The 9,476-nt window shown below is 32.4% G+C and overlaps 1 protein-coding gene across 1 annotated transcript; it reads left to right on the top strand.

The window, feature by feature from the left end:
- On the top strand, positions 1,017-9,464 carry LOC109347180 (putative glucose-6-phosphate 1-epimerase). The gene is made up of 9 exons (XM_019586899.1): positions 1,017-1,217; positions 1,513-1,587; positions 4,868-4,924; positions 5,668-5,828; positions 5,980-6,120; positions 7,198-7,300; positions 7,856-7,955; positions 8,329-8,589; positions 9,127-9,464. Exons 1-8 carry the CDS (start codon positions 1,077-1,079, stop codon positions 8,541-8,543), a joined length of 993 nt encoding a protein of 330 aa, XP_019442444.1. The 5' UTR covers positions 1,017-1,076; the 3' UTR covers positions 8,544-8,589; positions 9,127-9,464.

Here is a 9,476-nt window from a genome sequence, read left to right as displayed (position 1 = left end):
ACACAATTAATATCCTCACAATTCAATTTTTTTTGTACAAATAATAAATAAGTTTTATTAAGATAGACAATTAATGGGTTTTCATGTCCTAGATTATTTCTTCAACCTAATAAGTTTAGGAAGATGAGTTTATCTGAATAAAAAAGTATACACTATATATATATATATATAATTCATTGTTAAAAATATAGATGAAAATGAGTAGAGTTTGGTTCAACTTAACTCATCTTATTAAAGATTTGTTCGAGTTAAGTTTTGACCCAATTTCAATACAAACTATTTTTGTAATTTAAAATCAAGTTTATTAAAGTTTACAAACTTTTAAGCGAGCTAAAAAACTCAAATTTATGTTGTTTATCAACTCATATTATAATTAATAATATACACGTTCATGTATTTTGTGTATGTACACATACAAATATAAATAAGATTTTAAATAAATTTGTATAAAATTTTAGTTTTAATATATAATATATATTATATATATATAAAAGTATATTTCTAAAATAATTATACATCATTATCATTTCTAAAGTATGTTTTGCATATATATATATATAATATATAAATTTTAAAATTATATAAATTCAAGTTGGCTCGAGATTCTAACCAGCAAAGTTATAATCGATTTAAGTTCAATTCATTTATCTAATGATTTTAACTTTTAATTAAAGTTTAATTCATTTAATTTATAAATCATATTTATTGAATTAGTTGCGATTTGAGAAAATGATATGAATCACTAGTAGCAAAATAAAAAACTGAAATAATATATTAGGGATGAAATATGATAAATATGAATTTTGTTTATCATAACCTCAAGTTTTCAAAATGAATTATATATTTATGTATTTATAATAATCAACATACATAAATAATTATCATGTGTATATGGTAAATTTATAAAGATGATCAGTAAAATTCATGATAAAATAATAAATAATGTATTTTACAGCTCAATTCTCAGCACGTGTATTGAGTAGAGTAAGGGAGTGTGTGTCTGTGTGAGTTAGTTGAGATTGTGGCAAGAGTTAAAAGAATTAGATACAGAGAAAGGTGAATAGAAGGTAGCAGCTATGAGCATCGAGAAGAATCTCTCGTCACCTTCAGTTTCTGCAAGTGGTAGTAATAATAATAATAGTAAATATGAATTGTGCAAAGGCTTCAATGGTCTCGACAAGGTTCTTCTTCGCCATCCTCGTGGTTCCTCCGCTGAGGTCACTCTTTTTCCTTTTCTTCATTCGCTTCTCCCTTCGTTTTCTACGTCTTTAGATTCTCTCAATTTTGCACCATTATCGCTTAGATTCGCTTCACCGTCTTGCATTTAATTATGTTTCTCTCTGTTTTGCACAATTTGATTTAACTTGTACACTAATTGTGGTGAGATAAATTCGTCGGAAATATCGACGTGCTTTTGAGGCTTGATTTTACTGTTTTTGATTATTCGGTTTTCATGTTACGAAATCATTTGTGCTAGTTCTGGTTTCATGTCTTGAGATTTGTGATTTTCAGGTTTACTTGTACGGTGGTCACGTGACTTCGTGGAAGAATGAACGTCGTGAGGAATTGCTTTTCCTCAGTAGTAAGGTATTTCATCTCTCACTGTATTCACTTAGATCTCAATCAGGTCAGCATTAACTACAGGCATTAAGTCCTGAGTATTGTATTTTGAATGCTTCCATTTTTTGTACAATGGTGCCATTGTCTCTTATCTTCATGAACTGCATTATGTCTCATTTGTTTCCAAATACTATATGTAGAGAGTTTGATCATAATGTTCATGCTTCATTTCCAAATATTTGCATAGTCTTTAGTAATTAATGTTGCATTAGAATTTTTATTGATAAGAATGTTTCACTAGAAATTTAATATCTCGGTTGATGTGAAAGCAAAATACATTGGGCTGTATTGTGGAATATGGATCCCTTAGATTCGTATGAAGTGAGTGCTGACATCTGGATAAATATTTCTTTAACTGGCGTCCTCTTTGGTCTGGTTGGAAAATTTCACTTTGCCACCTCCTTCTTTGGTTTCATCATTTTATTATTATTGTCAACATGCTCACAAACTGATACAATTCTACATGGCTACACTAGATGGAATTTTAATACAACTTTGAGAAATGGCATATATACTTTATAGTCTTGTTTTTTTCTCAGTAGTAAGGTACACTACACTATGGAGCCTTTTTCTATTTCATCTCTCCGTTGCTAAGTACAGTTTGCGTGATTTGATTTTGAACAACTATATGATCTTTCTGGAATTCTATATTTATTCTTCTGCATGGCTGCACTAGATGCAATGTTTATAGAACTTTGACATTTGGCATATATAGTCTTGCTTTTTCTCCGTAGTAAGGTACACTACACTCTTGAACCTTTTTTTATTTCATCTTTGTTGCAAAGTATAGTTTGCATCATTTGATTTTGAACTATAGTATCTTTTTGGAGCTTGACTATGGCTATAGTATCTCTTGGTCTTGGATGTACTTGTTGAGCATATCTAAGAACTGGTGCCGCAATGCATGCTTTTGTGGATAATATTATCCTAGTTGGAAACTTGAGAGATGAATTAAACGGGAAGCTAGAAACATAAAGACAAACTTTAGAAGTGTATAGCTTTTGTAAAATCGAAGTAAGACAAAGTATATGGAGTGTAAATTTAGAAGAGGCTAATGAACCCTAGTATAGAGGTAAAAATTGGAGATCATATTGTACCACAAGTCATTTGATTTAAGTATATTGTGTCAATCATACAACATGATGAGGAATTTGAGAGAGATGTAAACCATAAGATTCTAGCATAGCGGATGAAATGACGGAGTGCTTCAGATGTCAAATGTGATAGAAATGTGTCACTCAAAGTTAAGGAAAAATGTTACTGCTCAACTATAAGACTCACAATGTTATATGAGATTAGATGTTGGGTGGTAAAATGTCAACAAGAGAATAAACTCAATGTAGCAGATATAAGAATATTGCATTGGTTGAGTGGACAAACTAAACAAGATATGATCAGGAATTATATTGCATGGGTACTTCAAAAAGGTGACATACTCGAATTGGTTACGTACCAGAACCATCACTCTTGGGCATTTGGTGTAAAATGTTTCGAAGTTGTGTTATTTTGAGCTAGAACCTTGGGATTTTCCCCATTTTTCTTCTTAGTCACATCATAATACTAAATATGAGTCACATAATTAGTCTATCATCTTCACATTTCACATGATTAGATACCCAAGTGTTCACATAATACTAAATATATATTGTTACCTTACCCATAATCACGCAACATATCAACATGTGTACCTTATTCATGCAACGTACTCGTACTCCAGTTTTTGAGAAAATGTCGAACCTTGTATCGACGTACCCTGGACCAGGTACGTACCCATGTTGATGTAACACAAATTTGAAATGAATATGTTAGGGAGAAAGTTTGATAGTTCCTATTAAAGAAAAGATGATAGAATTACACTTTAGGTGGTTTGAATATGTATGAAGGAGACCGTTAAAAGCCACAATAAGGAGAGTAGATCAAATGGTGGTTAGTCCAATTTCTAGAGGCAGAAGAAAGTCAAGAAAAGTCATAGGCAAAATGATTAGGAAAGATTTAGAGATTAATGCTTTGTCAATGAACATGATTTATGATAAAACATTACAGCGTCATTCGGTACACATTGGCTTCACCTCGTTGGACTAAAGTTTGATTGTTGTTGTTGAATTGCATTTTGTCTCCATTGTTTAGAAATATATGTGGAAAATTTGATTGTAATTTTCTTTCTTGCTTTGTGAATATTGCCTAGTCTTCAGGAACTGTCATTTTACCAGAATTTGATTGTTGTTTTTGTTGTTGTCAAAGCACAATACCCTGGGCTGTATTGTGGAGTATGCATGCATTAGTTTCAGATAAAGTGAGTGCTAACATCTTAATGATTATTTCTTTAACTTACATCCTGGATAGGTAAATAACCTCTTTCACCCGATAGGAAACTTTCACTTTGCCACTTCCTTCTCAGAATCATCATTTTATTAATATTGTCAACATGCTCACAATCTGATTGAATTCTGCATGGCTTCACTAGGTGGCATGTTCATAGAACTTTGATAGTTGAATATAGTCTTGTTGCATTCCCCAGTGAGTAATTCGTACTTATCATTATCTTAAACTTGCTGGGAACACTATTTTCTTTTTGCTCTTTTTTTGAAGTCATCACTAAGTTATTACATGTCGCACTCTCTTTTTTTCTTTTGCGGAATGGCTCTCCCTCACATTTAAGTCCAAATGTACCCAGCTTATTAATATAAACTTATAACTAAGGACTTATAACAGGTTGCATAATGGCCTTGAAGGGATTGATTTCTTTTAATAGCTTCCAGAAAGATAATGGTTTGACTTGAGTTTATTGTTTAATCTTAATGTCTGAAATATTTTACAAAACGGTTTTTGAACAGTGATATATTTTGAAGTTGGAAATGTTTGTTGATTTAGTGCTTGTTACTCTTCCATCCATTCCTAGTTTTATATATGCGAGAGGATCTAACTAAGTGAATCATGTATTATAATTTGCTTGGAAATGCATGTTTGAGTCACTTAAATTGATCTTTGCTCAATAACGGTGAATTTATCTTATAATTTGCTTCGAAATGCATGTTTGAGTCGCTTACATTGATCTTTGCTCAATATGGTGAATCTAGTCCACTCAACGACATTGTTTTTCTCTGGGATAGCTACAGTTAATAAGGGCAGGACTAGTGAATATGGATTGAATATGGTCTGTCCATGTGATTTTAATTTCGAGAAAGATTCAACTCCAGCAATGATGTTGATAAGTTTTGGTTCATTTTGTTTTATTATCATTTTGCAGGCTACATTGAAACCTCCAAAGGCAATTCGTGGAGGGATTCCAATATGCTTTCCTCAAGTATGTACTTCCCATGATAATATTTCTGTTTTCCGGGATTGCTATCGTCATGATAGTGCGCCGCTTTGATGAAATTCATTTTTTATGCTGTCTGCCAAGAAAAATAGGTCCGAGCTATATATGGATAAATAACCAAAACACAGTAGAATTTGAGAAGGCAAAGGAAAGAACCTAATATTGCCTGCATTTCATTGTAGCATACAACCAAGGGAGCAATTAGTTGCCGTGATTCATAAAAAGTTATTTTCTCTTCTTATATCTGGGTAGCTTACTGAGATGGGACTAGTCAAAAGTCAGTAACCACGTTGTCCACAAATATGGCCAATCTAAATAATCACATGCTAATTGACAGTCCATAACTGAAACTGATTATATAGAAATCAATACGTAGATACAACTACATACCCCACTTAAAACCCCAACTGCTAAGCACGAATATACCTCTTGAACTGAAAATGTTATATTTGCTAAATCAACACATCACTTAGCTAATTACCCTCAACAATTACAATATGGCATGGTTTTCCACTATTGAAGTCAGTTCTATGATTAAAGGTAAGCCTTCAAGATTTTACTTCTGCCTCCACAGTAAATCTGAAATCATCTCTGATCCAAAATATTAGTTAAAGCAATTAAAATCATGCAACTGAAAATCTTGTAAAGGAAATTTGCTAGAAACTGCCTTTGTTATTACAATCAGATTTTAAATTACGCGGTCAAGGAAATTTGCTCTCTGTTTGCAGTTTGGAAGCCATGGTACCCTTGACCAGCATGGATTTGCTAGAAACCGGTTCTGGATCATTGACAATGACCCTCATCCTTTTCCAACAAATACATGGAACAAAGCCTTTGTTGATTTGATTCTTAAGCCCTCAGAAGGCGACATGAAGATTTGGCCTCACAGGTATAAGGGACACTTTTCTTTATCATTTATAAAAGAATATTCTGTTGACCCATATTTTAAACTCCCTGTTTTATTTTACACTTCATTTCGTAGTATGTATTGTTTACCTTATATTTCTTTCTGATATTTTATGCCTTTCTTTTGGAAATAGTTTTGAATTCCGTCTCAGGGTAGCTTTAGGACCTGGAGGAGAGCTGATGTTGACATCTCGGATTAGGAATACAAACACTGATGGGAAGCCATTTTCATTCACATTTGCGTATCATACATATTTCTCTGTTTCAGATATAAGGTAAGTGCTTGAAATGTGTTTTCTCTCAACATGTCTGTATGAAAGTTTTGTATTAATGTATGTAAAACTATAAACCTAGTTTATAAAGAGAGGAAAATATAAAGGAAAGAGCGGGAATCTGAGTTCTGTTATGTATTGAATGAATAATAGCTTTAATAAAATGGGTGAGGCTTTCCCTTTATATATAAGATGGGAAAGCTTACAAGAGAAGATTCTATAGGAGGTGACGTGTATAAATAAGTCACCTCCTCTAACCAACTAACTTAATTAACAGAAAACAGAAAATGTAACTGTCAGTGACAGGTGTCACTGCAGTTACCAAGCCAAGCTATTAAGTTTGGTTCTTATTCTCTAATAATGTGCTTGTCTTTACTAATAAATTGTCTCTGGATCATCCCAAGAAAAGTCCACGGCTATGATCAAAATGCTGCCTTTAGAGTTCACCAGTTGAAGCAAATGAAATTCAAGATATACAAATAAGCTCAGAATTTCAAGATATAAAGCTTGTCTTGCAACTTATACTGTGAAATATATTCCTTGTTAGGTTTGGCAATTTGTTTGAGATCTATATGAAAATGTGAATGTTGGCTTTCGAACTTCTAAATTCATCTGTGGATTTATGGCTTTTGGCATATAAAGGTGCATAGAGAGGATACTTCTCTTTGATAAAAAGGATGCAATAAACTTTGAAGTGTGCTGCATATAAATAATTTGCCTCTTCAGTTTCTTGAATTAAAATGGCAGTGTGCAAATCCTATCACCTTGTCCACATGATTGTTTTGGGTGCTTATGATAGGAAACATTGTTGTGCCTTTGGTGTTGTTAAATACTCAGGTTTGGTTAAATTGACAAACTTTAATTTAATGGTTGAATCAGACATAACCTCTTCTTTTGTTAAATCACAGTCAGTATGCCCTATTTTTCTTTATTTTGTATACTAATTTTAATTCTCCTTTTTAAATTGACCTTTATTTTGCCCCTTTGTCAGTTCATTATGTATGTAATTATTATTTTTAGGGATATATTGTAGCTTGTGGTTTTGAATTGCATTTATATAGTTTGTTTGCTTGTTTTCAGTGAAGTTCGGGTAGAGGGATTGGAGACACTGGATTATCTTGACAATTTGCAGAAAAAGGAACGCTTTACTGAACAAGGGGATGCTTTAACATTTGAATCAGAAGTAAGATTGGTTTAAATCCTGTTCTATTTTTTTTCTTTAGAATGAACAGATGCTGATATTGGTGTACATGGATTATAAGTAGTGAAATAAGTCAGTTTCTGTAATATGCAGAATGCAGGTTTATCAGGTTAAAATGAATTAACTGCTATAAATAAAATATATATTTATAAATATATAATTTGAAACTAAAATTATAAGCAGCATTTTAATTTTTATTTGTTTTAAAAAAGAAAGTGATAGGCCTGGTTATATAGAGCATCATGTCAATTTATAGTTCTTGAAGCTTTTCTTTTTCACTTTAGCTGTAACAGGGGTGGCCGCTGCCAGGATAAGCTGTTTGATGCGACCCGTTTCATATCTGGATCTTGTATTTAATGCACTTAAATAACATCTACTACACATTTGCACTAACAATAGAAGACAAAATGGAAAGAAGAACAGAGAATTCTGATGTCATTCATATCTGAACCATACAATATGGTGGATGCCACTCATTTAATCATTTTACAGCTTTGTTTAGTTCACACTGACGCATCTCCTTTTCTTGTATGATAGGTTGACAAGATATATCTTAGCACTCCTACAAAGATTGCAATTCTTGATCATGAGAAAAAGAGAACATTTGAATTACGTAAAGATGGTCTTCCTGATGCTGGTGAATGTTAATGGGCTCATCTTTTGTATTAAGTTTGTACTATCGATAAAATATACCAATTAAGAATCATATTATTTGAATGTTTATAATTAAAAATTGTGCTTTGTAAATGTGTAAATAAAAGAATGGAATTACATCAGGTTAAAACACATTCATCTCAATGTCTAATTTCTTCCTTTTAACAGATTTGAGTATTGCATAAACCTTTTTCATACAATTGAGTAGTTCCCCATTTCACATTTAAGGAAACTGTATTAGAAATTAGTATATTTAGCATTCATGTTGCTTTTAGATTTGACATCAAGAGCCATTCTCACTATGCGACTGTTTCGTAACGCTTTTTTTTCCTTCCATTTATTATTTGTCTATGCAGTAGTGTGGAATCCTTGGGAAAAGAAAGCAAAGGCTATGGCTGATTTTGGTGATGATGAGTATAAGCATATGCTTTGTGTAGAGGCTGCTGCTATTGAAATGCCTATCACTTTAAAACCTGGTGAAGAATGGAAAGGAAGACTAGAGCTTTCCACTGTTCCTTCCAGTTATTGTAGTGGGCAGCTTGATCCCCAGAAAGTTCTTGGAGGCATCTGAAAGATCATTGCTGTCTTCTGTGTTCTATGTTCTATGTTCTGTACAGGTAACAACTGCAGAGTGGTATATTTCGTTAACATTTTAACATTGTCTTAAAAAATGGACCACACAGTCCTTGAATTATGTTGTTCTACCTTGAAATTATGAATATATTAGAAAAGGCAACCCAATGTACAAAGCTTCTACCATTGTTTTGAGGAGAAATAGTTCTCCATTTTTGTCATGTGATGTGGTTCTTTCTTTTGGTACTGTGGAACTACAAGGAACAATTAAAAAATATAGAATTTGTACAATGCATTTGTATTTCCGTTCAAGTTTGGAGTTGATTCAATTGATTGGTTATTTAATTATTTTTACAAGATGATGCTACAGCTCGACTCTGGTGTGTTAAATTTGGTTTGCATACCATAGTATAAGTTTGATTCCCTTGCTTTGATACTCAAGTCCTGATTGATCAATTATTGCTTGGTCTATCTTTCATTCTTGTTGTGGTCAGATTGTTGTGTTGTCCTTTGAGTCTTCTGTCATCTACATACGCATTTTTAAGGCTTCACTAACCTTTTTGGAAATATTCATTCTGCAGGTTGCTTGTTGTGAAAACAATGAATGATGAAACAACAATGTCTCCTAGTAAATCTTTCCTCTTCATGTCCCATTTGAATCTTCATGTTGAACAAGATGAACTAATGTTGGATAGGTTTTTGTTAAATAATATTTCCTGTAACGAATGTTATGTTGGTCATAACATTCTAACATATAAATAGAATATTCCATAGTTGATAGGGAAAATCGGAATTACAGCTTACAATCCAACAGGTTTTCATGTTGAGTTGAGTTGCTTGACCAGAGGTATCTTATGAAACTTAAATGGTTATTTATTTGACAAAGTAACTTGCAAATTGTAATCAACTGTTAAAGATTGGAAACGTTATT

This window comes from Lupinus angustifolius, chromosome LG01 (assembly GCF_001865875.1).
Source record: "Lupinus angustifolius cultivar Tanjil chromosome LG01, LupAngTanjil_v1.0, whole genome shotgun sequence".
NCBI classification, from domain to species: Eukaryota; Viridiplantae; Streptophyta; class Magnoliopsida; order Fabales; family Fabaceae; genus Lupinus; species Lupinus angustifolius.
The sequence above is the reverse complement of the archived record's forward strand: the minus strand, read 5'-3'. Positions and strand labels throughout refer to the sequence as shown.